This window comes from Pogona vitticeps, chromosome 4, assembly GCF_051106095.1.
Source record: "Pogona vitticeps strain Pit_001003342236 chromosome 4, PviZW2.1, whole genome shotgun sequence".
Lineage (NCBI taxonomy): Eukaryota > Metazoa > Chordata > Lepidosauria > Squamata > Agamidae > Pogona > Pogona vitticeps.
In genome coordinates, this window is record NC_135786.1 from 129,371,898 (window position 1) to 129,388,765 (window position 16,868).

Consider the following 16,868-nt stretch of genomic DNA (forward strand, 5'->3'; position numbering starts at 1 on the left):
TAGTACAATACTACCACATTACTTACAGTCTATCAGCACATTATCTTTCTTTACACATCCACTAATTCATATTTTTGCATACTTAATTATTTTAAAATATTACATGCCAGCAATCTAAATTACTTCCCATTTCACATTCTTATTTTCTTGAGCTAATTCCATATGTTAATAATGGTTTCCAGGATTTCATAAATTTATCCTGTTTATATATTTTAATTTGATTGGTCGACTCCATCAGGACCATTTGCCAGATTCTCTTCTCAAATTTTTGTACTGAAAGATCTTGAGCATTTCTCCAGTTTTGTGCAATTTCAGCTCTTGCTGTCCCAGTAAATAATTTTTCATTTCCATCCTTAAATATTGAAAATAATAACAAAGCTTCATTTTTAATTATTTTTTCATTCAACAATTTTTCTATCCATTTAATTATTTGCTACCAATATGCTTCCACTTTGGAGCAAGAGACCCACATGTATTCTAGTGTGCCTTTACTTCCACAGTTTCTCCAGCATGTATCTGAGATTTCTGCATTAATTTTGTGGGGTGTCAATACCATCTATGGACTCTCTTCAAAACTATTTCTTTCATTTTAACTGATACTGATTTATATGGATATGTGGTCCATATTTCCATCTATTCTTTCTCTGAGATATTAATATTCAAATTTGTTTCCCATGTTATTTTAGATCCCATACCCCGGGCAATTCTTTCTCAACCAAATGTTTATGCATTACTGAAGTTATTCCCTTCCTTTTATTTCAGTCTTTTTCTATACTATATTGTTCTAGTTCCGTGAGCGTTCTCATAGGTCCAAAACATTGGTATAAATGAGTTGCCAAATTTCTTACCTATATTAATTGTAGCCATTAGTTTTTATTTCTTTTGTTTCATCCTCTGTCTAATTGTTATTGGTTTCCCTGTGTCAAGTAGGTCTCTTATTTTATAAATTCCAATTCTTTTCCAATTTTTGAAATGTATATATTTAACTCTTGATTAAAATTTTGGATAATCCAGCATGGGGCATAGACATGCTATAGGCAGAGCAAATAATCTCATATATTTATGCCATATTTTCAGTGTCTAACAAGTATAAGGATTTTGTACTCCCTCCTTTCTAATTGATTCCATTGTGTAAATATAAGTGTTAACTACACCAATATCTTCATCTCTTTCCATTTCAAAAGGTGGGGGTGGAGGGGTTTGGCAGCATGGCCGTGGGGGGTGGCAGTGGGGGGCAGGGGCAGGGGTGTTTTTTAAAAAAACCCACAAATCAACGAATAACTTCGTTATTCTTTGCTTCATGGGGGCAACTTCTGCTTTGCAAGTCGTCAACTTTTGACAACTCACAAAGCGGGACAACCCGCCAAAATAGTGAGTTGTCCCCACCTCTAATTAGAACTTCATTTCCAGATTCTAGGGGTTTTTTGTACTTCTTTATTAGACCAAATAATTTTTATTGGTGCATGATCAGAGGTCATGATAGGAGCAAACTGTATATTCTCTATATGGGATACCAAATTTTCTGAGATAAAAATATGATCAATTCTTGAATAAGTGGCATATTTTTTTGAAAAATAAAATGTATAATCTTTCATTTTAGGATTTAAATATCTCCATCCATCTATTAAACCAGCGTTCTAAACTAATTTTCCAATTTTGATTCCATCCCTTGACACCTTTCTTTTCTTTTCTTTATGTTATATCCAACTTTTGATTTAAAATGCAGTTTGTGTCCCCTCCCAAAATAATATAACCCCAGGCAATTTATTTTTGCTTCCCTCAATAATTTTTGCAGAAATGTTGGTTGCCCTATATTAGGGGCATAATAAGAACCAAAAGTCAGCAATTTATTTTCTAACTTTCTGTTCACTAGAAAGTATCTTCCCTCAGGATCTCTTAATTGGTCCATCACTTCAAATCTTAATTTTTTCCTAAGGATTATAGCCACTTTAGTTGTCCAATTTGCAGTATACTGATCTCCTAGCATCGAGTGCATAATAATATCTCTCTTTTTTTGCTTTTTTAAAATGTGTTTCCTGTAAAAACAACATCTGCCTCCAGTTTTTGAATAATTTTCATAACTCTATACCTTTTAACTGGTGAGCCAAGACCATTTGTTTTATAAGATAATATACTAAAATTATCTAACATTACATATTTTTATTATATAAACTGTACTTCCAATCAAGGGACGTGGTGGCGCTGTGGGCTAAACCGCAGAAGCCTGTGCTGCAGGGTCAGAAGACCAGCAGTCGTAAGATCGAATCCACGCGATGGAGTGAGCGCCCGTCGTTTGTCCCTGCTCCCGCCAGCCTAGTGGTTCGAAAGCATGCAAATGCAAGTAGATCAATAGGGACCACCTCAGTGGGAAGGTAACAGCGTTCCGTGTGTAAGTTGCACTGGCCATGTGACCACGGAAGATTGTCTTTGGACAAAACGCTGGCTCTATGGCTTGGAAACGGGGATGAGCACCGCCCCCTAGAGTCGAACACGACTGGACAAAAATTGTCAAGGGGAACCTTTACCTTTACCTGTACTTCCAATCAACCTAATTTTCTGAAATGTTTTATTACTACTACATGCCTTATCATTATACATATCTTTTTCTAAATTGAATTGTCTATCTAAAGTCTCCCTTCCTCCCCCCTTCCACCTCTTCCCTTGTATCCCCCCCTCCCTTTCCTCCCTCCCTCCCCCTCTCCCCAACCCCACTATAGGCTATGAGGTGAAACCTCCAGCTCATAATAATTTGAGCTGAGCCTTGTCGGGTGACGTGAAGCCAGGAGCTGTACACGCCCCTGTGGGAAGATCACCCAGTCTCGCAGCCAACTCTTGCCCTACTATTTTATATTATGTTTGGCATTTTCTTAACCTATGGATGTATTATACTACTACATCCTACTGTATTCACTATCTATTACATGTTTTATTTAACTGCTTACACACTTAGACACGACTTCTTATTTATATCTTTCACTTGTATACGAGTGAACTGTTAGCTAATATTACATTATCTTACATTACATTATATTTTTTCTGTTTTTAATAAGGAATCTTCTTATGTAGTTCCTAAGACTACATGTTTAGCAAGCAGCAGGTGTCTCACGTTGGCAGTTATCTTCAGTTCCAGATAACAACTCTTGTTCTGTCCTTGAGAGAAGTTCAGTTTCTCCATCCAAGACTCAGTACTCCACCGCTGCCTTTTAAGAATTTTTTCCTGTTTTTGCTTTTCTCCAATGAAGCTACATTCCCTCTCACTGTTCTGTCCTCTCTGTACTCATCTTTGCCAGATGTATGTCTGGGAAGAGAATCTTCCTTTGCTCAAAAAAGTCATGCAGCTGCGTAATTGTAGTAATCGTTTTTGATGAGTTTCCATACCAGATAATCAATTTAAAAAGAAAACCCCACATATATTTAATTTTCCTCTCCTGCAGAATCCTCGTGTATTGTCGCCATTGCTAACCTCTCTCTACTGTATCTGATGCAAGATCCTGGTACAGTTCCACTTTTTGCCCTTCAAATGCCAATTCTTTGATGTTATTCAAAGCACGAAAGATGTCGGCTTTCACTGCATACAAAGCAAATCTCACAATTATATATCTCTTTCTTTATTGTTGTTTTGGTCCAATTCGATGGATATGGTCCACATCCCTATCTGTTATCTCTGTGTTGGGGCAAAGTTCTCGAATCCAGCTCAAAACTATTTATTTCAACTCACTGTCCTTCTCACTCTCATTTTCCTTTAAAAAAACCCTCAGATGAATGTTCTGACGTATTTGTTTATTCTCCTGATCCACCAATGTGTCCTTTAATTACTCCATCTATTTTTCCAACTCGCAATTCCCAGATTGTAGATTTTGTGCCAATTCGAAAGCAGTGTCCACAGTTTGTTCTACCTTACTTATACTTGCTTTAGGGGTGAGATAAGACTTTTCATATCATTCTGTAAGTCTTTTCTTAATTGTTTTATAAGCAGCTTCATCTCATCGTTTGCTCCATTAGCTTTTTTCCACCCCTTCCCTTTTTTCTTATCAAACACCTCCGTTTTACTCTCAGACTCCTCCAATATCTTGGTCAGATCTCTTTGATCCTCCTAGTCAGAGGTGACTCTGGGCTTATTTTCTCCTGGCGTCGTCTTTGGCTTTCCTATATCTATTCAATTCAAAGTGTTCTCCTTTTCAGTTTACAAACTTTCACATATATTTTGACTATTATTCTTGGGCTTAGAGCAGAGCTGATCTTCTATGCTGCCATTTCATCAGCAGCAAACCACGCCCCGAAAAAGGGATAAATTAGATTACACATTGCTCTAATGACTGTGTGTTGATAAGGGGGTAGCAGTAAGGCAGCCTGGGTGTTCTCCTCTCTATGTGTGCTCATCGCTCTCTTTCTTGGTTAGACTGCTACTCTTTGGGATGCCTTCATGTCCTCCCTTCTCAATCCTTTTCTTTCTGTTTTCCATACAAGTAGTTAGTCTAGCAGTGGCTTCACAGTTTACCTTCCTGTCAGTTCCTCAGATGACATTCTTATTACAACGATCCTTTTCTTTTTCTGCATATAGTATTTGCTGCTTGATGAAGCACCACAGTTCCATCCATATCTGTAAAACTAAATTGGCAATAGAATTGTTGTTGTTTAGTTGTTTAGTCGTGTCCGACTCTTCATGACCCCATGGACAAGAGCACGCCAGACCCTCCTGTCTTCCACTGCCTCCTGCAGTTTGGTCAGATTCATATTGGTAGCTTTGATGAAACTGTCCAGCCATCTCATCCCCTGTCGTCCCCTTCTCCTCTTGCCCTCACACTTTCCCAACATCGGGGTCTTTTCCAGGGAGTCTTCTCTCCCTGGAAAAGGGATATTTCTTCCTTGCCTTTGGAACAGTCTCCCCTCAGAGATCTGCCTGGCTCCCTCATTGGGTGTTCTTAAGAGCCAACTTAAGACCTGGCTCTTTAGGCAGGCTTTCCCTCCTGTCATTACTTGATTTTTTTCTTTCCCCATCTTGAACTATATTATTAATGTTGCTTTTCATTTTATTATACTGTTTTTATTCTATTTTCATTGTTAGCCACCCAGAGTAGACATGTGTCTAGATATAAATTTAATAAATAAATAAATTATCTTCTCATGAGATGGCCAAAGTATTGGAGCCTCAGCTTCAGGATCTGTCCTTCCAGTGAGCACTCAGGGTTGATTTCCTTTAGAATGGATAGGTTTGTTCTCCTTGTAGTCCAGAGGACTCTCAAGAGTCTCCTCCGGCAGCACAATTCAAAAGCATCAATTCTTTGGTGGTCAGCCTTCTTTATGGTCCAGCTCTTGCTTCCATACATCACTACAGGAAAAACCGTAGCTTTGACTATGCAGATTTTTGTCAGCAAGGTGATGTCTCTGCTTTTTAAGATGCTGTCTAGTTTTGTTATCCCTTTCCTCTCAAGAAGTAGGAGTCTTTTAATTCTGTGGCTGCTGTCACCATCTGCAGTGATCATGGAGCCCAAGAAAGTGAAATCTGTCACTGCCTCCATATCTTCCCCTTCTATTTGCCAGGAGGTGATCAGACCAGTGGCCATGATCTTAGTTTTTTTATGTTGAGCATCAGACCATTTTTGGCACTCTCCTCTTTCACCCTCATTGCAAGGTTCTTTAATTCCTCCTCACTTTCTGCCATCAGAGTGGTATCATCTGCATATCGGAGGTTGTTGATATTTCTTCCTGTAATCTTAATTCCAGCTTGGAATTCCTCCAGTCTGGCCTTTCGCATGATGTATTCTGCATATAAGTTAAATAAGCCGGGGGACAATATACAGCCTTGTCATACTCCTTTCCCAATTTTGAACCAATCAGTTGTTCCATATCCAGTTCTAACAGTTGCTTCCTGTCCCACATATAGATTTCTCAGGAGATAGATGAGTTGGCCAGGCACTCCCATTTCTTTAAGGACTTGCCATAGTTTTCGCATAATCAATGAAACAGAAGTAGATGTTTTTCTCGAACTCTCTGGCTTTCTCCATAATCCAGTGGATATTAGCAATTTGGTCTCTCGTTCCTCGGCCCCTTCGAAATCCAGCTTCTACTTCTAGGAGTTCTCGGTCTGCTCCAAGCCTGCCTTGGAGGATTTTGAGCATAACCTTGCTAGCGTGTAAAATAAATATCATTGTACGGTAGTTGGAGCATTCTTTGGCACTGCCCTTCTTTGGGATTGTGATGTATACTGATCTTTTCTAATCCTCTGGCCACTGTTGAGTTTTCCAAACTTGCTGGCATATTGAGTGTAGCACCTTAACAGCGTTATCTTTTAAGATTTTAAGTAGTTCAACTGGAATGCCATCACCTCCACTGGCCTTGTTGTTAGCCATGCTTTCTAAGGCCCACTTGATTTCACTCTCCAGGATGTCTGGCTCAAGGCCAGCAACCACACTATCTTGTCCGGGATATCCAAATCTTTCTGGTATAATTCCTCTGTGTATTCTTGCCATCTCCTCTTGATGTCTTCTGCTTCTGTTAGGTCCCTACCATTTTTGTCCTTTATCGTGTCCATCTTTGCACAAAATGTTCCTTTAAAAGCTCCAATTTTTTTGAACAGATCTCTGGTTTTTCCCTTTCTATTATTTTCCTCTATTTCTTTGCATTGTTCATTTAAAAAGGCCCTCTTGTCTCTCTTTGCTATTCTTTGGAAGTCTACATTCCATTTTCTGTAACTTTCCCTATCTCTCTTACATTTTCTTTCCCTTCTCTTCTCTGCTATTTGTAAGGCCTTGTTGGACAGCCACTTTGCTTTCTTCCATTTCCTTTTCTTTGGGATGGTTTTCGTTGCTGCCTCCTGTACAATGTTATGATCCTCCATCCATAGTTCTTCAGGCACTCTGCTCACCAAGTCTGGTTTCTTAAATCTGTTGTTCATTTACACTGTGTATTCATAAGGGATTTGGTTTAGATTATACCTGACTAGCCCAGTGGTTTTTCCTACTTTTTTCAGTTTAAGCTCGAATTTTGCTATAAGAAGCTGATGATCAGAGCCACAATCAGCTCCAGGTCTGGTTTTTGCTGACTCTATAGAGCTTCTCCATCTTTAGCTGCAGAGAATATAATCAATCTCATTTCAGTATTGCCCATCTGGTGATTCCCATGTGTAGAGTCACCTCTTGTGTTGATGGAGAAGAGTGTTTGTGATGACCAGCTTGTTCTCATGACAAAATTCTATTAGCCTTTGCCCTGCTTCATTTTGAACTCCAAGGCCAAACTTACCTGCTATTCCTTTTATCTCTTGACTCCCTACTTTAGCATTCCAGTCCCCTATAATAAGAAGAACATCTTTCTTTGATGCCAGTTGTAGAAGGTGTTGTAAGTCTTCATAGAATTGGTCAATTTCAGCTTCTTCAGCATTGCCGGTTGGTACATAAACTTGGATTACTGTGATGTTGGTCTACCTTGGATTTGTATTGAAATCATTCTACCATTTTTGAGATTGTATCCCAGTATAGCTTTTCCCACTCTTTTGTTGACTATCAGAGCTACTCCATTTCTTCTACGGGATTCTTGCCCACAATAGTAGATATGATAATTGTCTGAATTGAATTCACCCATTCCCATCCATTTTAGTTCACTAACGCCCACAATGTCAATGTTTATGCTTGCCATCTCCTGTCTGACCACATCAAGGTCCCCAAGTTTAATAGATCTTACATTCCAGGTTGCTATGCAGTATTTTTCTTTGCAGCATCAGACAATCCATTCACTTCCAGGCATGTCCTCAGGTAAGCGTCCTTTCAGCTTTGGCTCAACCATTAGCTCTGGAGCTACTTGTCCTTGTCCTCTGCTCTTCCTCAGTAGCATGTTGGACGCCTTCCGACCTGAGGGACTCATTTTCCAGTGTCATATCAGCCTTTTGTTTCTGTCTATGAGGTTTTCTTGGCAAAGATACTGGAGTGGCTTGCCAGTTCCTGCTCCAGGTGGATCGTGTGTAGTCAGAACTCTCCATTATGACCTGTCCGTCTTGGGTGTCCCTGCACGGCATAGCCCATAGCTTCTCTGAATTACTCAAGCCCCTTTTCCACGACAAGGCAGCAATCTGTGAAGGGGTGGCAATAGATTAGAAAAATGCAAAAAGAAAGGCAAGATGTTTTCTACTGCTATATATTAACTCCCACTGGGAACTTTCTCTTGAATCCCCACATTGCACCCTTTCATGGAAAGAAGCTGATAGGGAAGAGTTATCCCCTACTCCCCTTCACCAACTCCTGCTTCCTAAATGAATGTTCTGAACAAATAACAAACCGTGGAATTTTGAGTGTCTGAAAACCAAAGTAAAGGATGCAGTTAGTATGTCATTAAATACAGAGATCCCTTGTGAAGTAAAAGATTGACATTGTTCTAATAGGAACTTTCTTGAACCATCAAATTATCCAGCTTTTGAATTACACTTGGTCATCAGGAGATAAGCACAATTTCAATTGCACATCTGATTTCTCAGCAAACAGCTTTAAAAGATGTATGTCCCTGGAAGGAAAACCTTTTAAGAGGAAGAAAAACACATTCTCTTTTATGTGTGATCTGTCTTTGAGGGCTGATCATCTAGCAAAATTGTTTCACACTGCGAGACGAGGCTCTCAGCTTGGGCACAATAATTCTCCTTTGGCATGTGTGCACATAGGTACTTTTAGCTAATCAGGTCCTGGATCTGAAACCACATTGCACTCTGGGCAAAATATTGAAAGGTAGTGCCCCCCATACCCTTTTGTCACATGTAGTCCTCCATTCTTTCCATTTCTGAGAAGCTGAAATCTGTGTTCCACAAATACTCTAAAGAGAGAATGTCCCTTTTACCTGCAAGTATGTCTAAAGTAATGTGTGTTACAAATTGCTGTTTCTTGCTGGCAGCCATTGTGCTGCTGTTTGTCATTTATCTGACATTGTTAAGTTCTGACCTTCTTTCTTGAGTTGCCATTCCAATAGCCACAGTGAGATGCGTTATTGTCATTCCTGTTTCAGAAATCTTGAACTAAGGACCAAAATAAATACGAAGACAACTATAAAATTTCCTCACAGCTACATGTCTGAGCTATCAGACTTAGAAATTAAGCCTGTATTTACCTCTTGGTAACCAGTCATAAAACAAAAAACCTGGAAGTACAAGCTATGAAGATGAGGAAGAGCATGTACTAAAATGAAGAGATGCATTTCACAACTTAAGGAAGTACAGTACTGCTTCTATGTTTGAGCTAAACATATTAGCCAAAATCTTGTGCAGTTTCAATTGTGTGACAAGAGTCACATCATTGCAAGTGGCAGGTTGCTGATTAAAGACTTCCTATTTTGATTTCTGAGTATGCATTACTCTCATGAAATGAGATGAAATTGCACACAAGTAAAATTTGAAAAATCAGTGTCAGTCTGCCACTGATTATGATGATGTCATTCATATTGCACAGATGGAACCTGCCCAACAGGATTTCTACTGTCATCTAGTTTGGTTCTATTAAAAGACCATCACTAGCTGAAAGCCCTAATAACACAATCTCTTTGTAGTTTTTTGCTATCCTTTTTCAATAAAAGTTCTAGCATTTAAATGTGCTGAATTATTCTTCTACTAAATAATTAATGTGCAGTCACATCAATTCTTACTGACAGAGATCCTTTCCTGGATTTTCCAGGTAAAGAGTTCATGATGGCAAACTATCTGAATTTAGCGACAGGAAAATATGCAGAGTTAATTGAAGACACTTATACGTTCTTCTTCTTTAGCAAGAGGGGTGTATTTACAATATTTACAAGTATATACAGGCTGGCATCACTTCAGCATGGCAGGAAATCATTAAATAAACCAGCATAGAGGATAGCAGCAAGTGATAGAGAGAGAAGAGAAATCTATGAACACACTGTTCACTTATATACATATACAAGGCTTCTTCAGTCCAATCAGAAGACATATTACATCATCTTCTGCACCTGGGTGTCATCTCATCTTCAGACATTGCATCATCTCCTCAGCAGTCACAGTGACTCAGCATACACACATCTGTTCACAATGGAAGCTCATTAATAACACATTTATCCAGGTTCAGGCCTATAAAAATTACAATATCCTGACACCCCTCCTAATTTTTTTATGCCTGAACAAAACACATCCCCAACTCTTGTACACATTTTTCATGCTTCTGAGTATTCAAAGGCTTAGTCAAAATGTCTGCTATGTTTTCTTCTGTCTGGCAATACTCTAATTCAATCAATTTTTCTTTTATTGCCTCCCTTACATTATGGTATTTAATATCCACATGTTTACTTCTGTTTTTCACTCTTTCTGTTACAGCCATGTGTATGCATGTAGTGTTATCCTCCATCACTTTTATTGCACCACTTGTTTCAATTTTTAAATCTTTTGCTAACTGTTTGTACCAAGTTAACTCTGAACACAATTCTGACAAAGTGGCAAATTCTGCTTCCCATCATTTTGTAATTTCCTTTTAAACACCCACTTGCTACCAATAACCTTATGTTCTGCAGGTAGCTTAGTTTCTGTAAATACTTTGTGCTCTTCTATGGATCTCATTTCCTCATCCATGGCATCTTGCCATTTCCTCCTTTCAAATTCAGGAAGTTCCATTACCTCCTCATAATTTCTAGGTTCTAAATATACATGACAAACTCTTACTCCACCCACTCCAAACCTCTTGGGTGGTACACCCTTGTTTGCCCTTTCAGACCTCCTAGGACCCTATATTTCTGGCTCTTTCTCTGACTCACTAATGTGTTTTTCTTCATCATCTTCATGTTCTTCTTCATCTTTTTCAACTGAGGACTTCGTGTCTTCTTCATGTGTTTCTGACTGCCTAATCTGACTCCTCCTTGTGTCATTTAATGGGATAAATATCTGTGAATTAGCGTGCACTTTATCCCAATTCTCACCTTCATTGAAACTTGCAGACCTGGATATCACAATATTTCTATTTCCATCAACAAACCTATATGCTTTTGATCCAGGCTCATAACCTAAGAACCTCATCTTCTTTGTTTTAGCTCTGCCTTTTCTCCTTAACTGTTTTGGTACGTGTACCCATGCAGTACAACCAAATACCCTCAGGCCTATAAAAATTACAATATCCTGACACAAACATTCACAGTGAAATATTTGTGTGAGATTGACAGAGTTATTACTATAACCTTTTGTCTTGTCTGTTTCAGCTCTGAGTAGGAGTGTTACAGTACCCACTCCCTATAACATCTTCCTTTGCTACAAACAGGCTCCGCTTCACGCTGGAGTTGTATCTGAGCAATGAACGAGTGCAACACCTGGAGACTGATGGGCCAGAGAGCCTGAATTCCTGGGCCAGTGCTATTGGCAAGGTAATGGTCAGATGTAATCGCATTTCACTGGTAGCCTGTGCACACTTATCTTTTAAGCTCAGGCACCATCTAGCCATCCATTCTTCATTGCCGCACATGAACCACCAAGTCCAGAGTGTGACACTGCTTTTGCTTATCATCTTCTATGCCCATTGAAACTTTCTTACCACCCTTTTGCACATCCCTCTTTGCACAAGGCTGCATAATTTTATCCTGTCCATGCACCAATCCCCTCAGCCATAGGAAGCTGTAAGTTGCAGGCTTGGCCATGCTTGAAATGCAGAATATCACACAAAGCACCAGGGAAAAATGTTCTGCTTTTAGCTAGGTGCTGGGCTGAGTTTATATATATGTTCTGGATTGCTGCTTCGATTATAGTCATTTTGTTTATTTTCATTTGTCATTTATGCTTTCATGTTTGTGAGTAACCTTGGGTGAAATTTTTATTCTGAAAAAAAGCATAGAGAAATGCAAGTGCTAAGTAATGACCAAATACATACATATTTGGCTTCCATGCTTTGATCAAAATTCACAGGGCATGTATAACCACTTCAAGAACCTCTCCAGGTTTGACGCCTTTCTTTGCACCTTCCTTTCCAGTGGTTCACCCCTCTCAGCTGCCACTGCCTGCTGGGCTACGAATTCCAGAAAGTGGGCAAGCTGTGCTATAAGTCCATGTTAAATCCCAACCAGTGGCTGCAAGGTTTCTTCATCCTCCAGAAGTCACACCTCTTCATCTGCCCAGGAGAAGAAGGGACAGCAGAGGACAGCATCAATTTGCGACAGCTTCAGGAACTCAGTGAGTCTGGTTCTTGCCCTGATAAATGGAGGGGGGGGACTCTGCCCCCCCCCCTCAGCCTACTCTTCCACAATTTCAGATCGATTCATAGACTGGCACTAAAGCTTTGTTGACTCAGGGTGGGAACCAACCCTAAGCCAACAAAACATCTGAGTTTTGACAAATTCACAGCTTACAAATGTTTGCATGGCACTCATATCCAATGTCTCCATCTCCTGGCTTTTTTATTTCTAGGTGTTGTACCCCTTGTGGAAGGTCCAGAGAAGAAAGAGATGCTGATCCTGGTGGAGATGGGGAGGTAAGACGTCAGAGTAGGGAGGACCATCAGAAACCAATTAGCAATAGTTTTTAGAAATTAAAGAGCCCTTCCCACTGTCCTGCAGCTCCCAACAGCTATCTCATAATAAGAGCATCAGGATTTTCAGGGAAGAGGTCAGATACTTTATGTACAAAAAAATGACAGTGACTGATGACATCAGCCTTATTCCACAAACAGGACAGAGAACCACCAAAAGTTAACATTCCCCATTCTTCCCTCCACCTGACCTGAATGGGCTGTGCTCATGCCTGCAGTACATATTAACTGGAAGAGGAGGGGTGTTTTTACTCATCTTCCTTGGCTCCTATTTCAGGACTAATGGGAAGGATAATTGTTCAAGATCCTCTAGCCCAGGAAATGCCTCAATCCCACCGATCTGGGAACAAATGTCATTCATGAAACCAGTACAACTGCAATTCTGAGGGAAGAAGCAAGCTATGAAATGATGGCCCTAAGCATGTTTGTCCCCTTTCTGCTGTTCCCTTAAATCAGCTGCTCAAAAGCTGGCTGTGTGGAGTGTCCACTCATTATTGTGTGACTAAATCAGAAACAACAGCCAGTTATGAGACCTGGACAAGCTGCTGGTCAAACCATGGAAAGGTCAACAAATTTAGCTTGAGTTATATCTGAGCAAATGAGATATCTGAACTGAAATTGGCAGCTATATATAGGATGGGATAGAACACTGTTGGTCCTTTAGGTCAGCCATTCTCAACCTTTTAATGAAAGATAGGCCAAATCAGGATTGTATACAGTAAGTTGCATAACAAACCTTATAAGATGGCATGTGAAGAATTGGGGGTCTATTTTAATGGAGAATGACTGTTTTGTGTCATTTGAGCCTTCCTGAGCCTGTGGCTGTAGTACCACTCCCTGGACATCCACTATGCTAGTGCTAAAGCACAGCTGAGTGGAGTGGAGCAGCTGCTTCCCTTGGCAAGTCCAGAATTTAAAGTGCCAGAGTCTTTGCTTTGAGAACTCAGATGCTTTTCGTCAATGTCACTAAGAGAGACATATAGCGCAGCATCTTTTCTTTCCACTTTCTTCCACATTTGGAGGCTCTCTATGGTGCACTTAAATGTTTTTGCCCTTTCTCTAACTCTCTGCTTTTTCTTTCCCAATTTGAGTAAGCAGAGTGGAACAAAAACTATGCTGTATCTGGGTTTCAGACATTAAAACTGTCTTGAAAAAGTCTTAACTTGGAGGGAGGGGGAACAGTGTAATGAAATTATTGTGTTTTGGAACAGCAGTTCTCAACAGGGGCCATATGGCCCCCTGGGGGACCTTGGCACATTTGAAGAGGGGGCACAGACTGGAAACAAGGTATGTCATGTGACTTATACAATCCTGATTCCGCCTATGTTTCTTTCATATTGTGTTCATGGTCGTGGCCAAAAAAAAGGTTGATAATGGCTGTTTTAAAAGATAGTGTTAAGGAAGTGCTAATAAGAAGGAAGTGTAATAGGAAATACAGGGTTGTTGTCATGAAGCCAGAGAAATTGTGTTGTTGGTGGACAAGGGAAGTGTGTCTTTCTGAAGACGATGGAGTTGTCATGAGAAAATCCCAGGCCAGAAAAGAGTGATGTTGGACAATAGGGCTGCACTCTAGAGAAAGAGAAACCGACAACACTGGTAGCGGGTAGGAGGAGGCCCAAATTCACCAGCCACAGCAGTCTCACTCATTTCTTTCTTCTTCTTTAGGACCTTCTGTCTTCAAGGGGCCTCCAGACTGGACTTTTCCACCTGGTGTACAGCTATCCAGGCCTCAGCAGGGGGGCAGGGAAATGCCTTGCGAGATCAGCAGCTCAGCAGGAGTGGCATCCCCATCATTGTGAACAGCTGTATTGCTTTCATCACCCAGTATGGTGAGTTACTCAAGACTTCCTCTCATCGGCTAGCAGTAGATAGTCCGTTTTCCTGAAAATAAGACCTAACCCGAAAATAAGCCCTAGTATGATTTTCCAGGATGCTCGTAATACTGTATAAGCGCTACTCCAAAAATAAGCCCCAGTTAAGTGAAAGCCTACCCTCCACAATTGTGCAACAACCAGAAGAAGATGACATGACTGTAAAATAAAACATCCCCTGAAAATAAGCCCTAGTGTGTTTTTAGAGCAAAAATTAATATAAGACCCTGTCTTATTTTCAGGGAAACACGATAGGCAGTGGTGGCTTTCGGGGTGTGTTTGACCTACAGTTCTTATCAGCCATAAGGGGATAACTAGTGGTGAGACATTGTGAGTACTTCAGCTCAAAAACATCTGGAAACCCAGTTACCCCCTCCCGCTCTACTGGAATCCACATAATCATTATTGGGGGTGGAAAGGGATATGATATAGAGGTTTCTTAAGTGCTTTCACTACAGATGTTTATGAATTTACAAGTGAGAAGCTGAGCTGCTTTTTAACTTGCAGCAGCTTCTCCAGGAGGGGAGTTTGTGTTGTTGGTTTTAGCTGGCAACAGTTTTTTGAAATACTGAACTCATCTGTGTTACAATGTGCTGTTCATCCAGCAGATCTGTGGTAAGGAAGATGCCCACCCATCCTCAGTTGTTCCACTCTGAAGAAAATACATACAAACCCTCAGCACTAGATCCCATACAGCCCTGAAATTAAGCTTTGGCCTAACACCAATAACTGGCAGCAGATCCTAGTCAGCAGCATCCCTAGGCTGAAACCTCATGAGGAGATGTTCATCAGCTGATATCCCTGAAAAAAACTAAGAGGCACAGGAAGCTGGTAATGCTGCCTTATTTGGTGAATGACACTGGATCCAAGCATAACAATTCATCAGAGGTTTTTTTTTTAAGCCCTTTACTGAGCATCCTTTAGAAGTTCCATAAACTCTGTTTGATTTTGATGATCTCTATGGCTCAAAAATAAATCTGCAGAAGGCATTATATGGTGGTCTAAATAAATGTTACCCTGCCCCTGGATTCAACACTTGTCTCACGTATCTTATTCTTGGATAAGGGTGGATAAGGCTCAGAATATTCTGGACAATAAAAAGCTGGGATCACCAGAGAAACATGAGTAAACTACATTTGACAGCAATGTTTGTACTTCTGCACATTGGTGAGAATCCTGTTACTTATATTCAGTGGTGAAAGTCCAATGGTGTAAATCTCAGTCACAAATCTGTCACTAGTTAAGAAATCGCTACTTGTATTCCTCATCACATGCCAGTCACATGGCTTAGCCTGTGATGAGGAATATAAGTAGTGACTCCTTAACTAGTGGCAATTTGCTGCAGAAATATATGCCAATACACTTAAGCCACTATATGTAAGTAGGAAGATTCTGGCCACTATTTATATTAGTTTACAAAGCAGATCCATACTGTATTTCAAAGCTGAAAAGCAAACATTTGTTCATTGTTGAACAATATGTTATGAATCTTTTGGACTTGGCCAGTAAGAAAATAATGATCTATAGTGATAAAAACATTTCAGATATTTTGTCAACCTTTCCTTTATTTATATACCAGTGTTGTTTCCATAGCAGAGCCCTGTAGGACTGCTGACCCATCACTTTCCCACAATCAGCTGGAGGCAGAGTAAGAATGAAAATTCATCATGGCAGTTAATATAGCACTATATTATCTGGAAGTGCCCATCACTTTCCAATCTCACCGAGAAATTTAATTAAAAACCTTCTCCTTGCATCTCCTTCTCCTGTAGTTGCATTCTGCTAAAATAGTCTGTCATAATTTCTCACAATGCAGGAGTTATAACATTGGATATAATCAAACTATTCCACCTCTAGCTACTAGCTGTGTTGTGCAGGTGGACATTTTTGATATATCAGAGTTTGCAAGTAATCAGAGGTTAAGTTCATAAAGTCCACACAGACCAGGGAAGAGTTCCAACATCAAAATGATTAAGTAAGTAAATTTACATAGTACATTTTTGGGAATTTGAAGTTGGCCATGTGGATATGCTGACATTTGCAGAGAATGATATATGTGATGCCTCTCAAAATAACACTATCAGGGGTTTGGGCCTCGTAAAGGGAATGCATTGGTCACCTTAGTGCAGTGGCCCCCAACTTTGGGCCTCCAGAGGTTCTTGAACTTCAGCTCCCAGAAGTCCTGGCCAGCAGAGGTGGTGGTGAAGGTTTCTGGGAGTTGTCGTCCAAGGACATCTGGAGGCCCAAGGTTGGGGACCAATGCCTTAGCGGACCGTCTCCATTAGAAAGAGTAGTATTGTTGTTGTTTGATTTCTTGGTGGCTGAGATAAGGGTAGATAAGTTGTTAGTATGGATTTATAGTGACAAGAATCTTTCCTGGTTTTGTGCTGACTAAACTGGAGGAGATTTGGTTTGACACTGTGACCATGGTACTGTTGTGGGGGGTTCCCCTTAAACTTTGTTTTGTCCACCCTGATATTTATCATATGTATGAAAATGTTGGGAGAGG

General features: G+C 40.1%; 1 protein-coding gene across 5 annotated transcripts in view; it reads left to right on the forward strand.

Moving 5' to 3' along the window:
• The window catches only part of ARAP3 (ArfGAP with RhoGAP domain, ankyrin repeat and PH domain 3), a 68,453-nt gene that overhangs the window by 24,717 nt on the left and 26,868 nt on the right, over positions 1–16,868 (forward strand). For all 5 annotated transcript variants that reach the window (XR_013544686.1, XR_013544687.1, XM_078392474.1 and 2 more), the window contains exons 17-20: positions 11,232–11,334; positions 11,935–12,133; positions 12,368–12,431; positions 14,154–14,317. Coding sequence is in view for 3 of the 5 variants with exons in the window: in XM_078392474.1 (XP_078248600.1) it covers positions 11,232–11,334; positions 11,935–12,133; positions 12,368–12,431; positions 14,154–14,317 (530 nt within the window). In the remaining 2 variants the exon portion in view is untranslated. The remainder of the gene's footprint in view (positions 1–11,231; positions 11,335–11,934; positions 12,134–12,367; positions 12,432–14,153; positions 14,318–16,868) is intronic.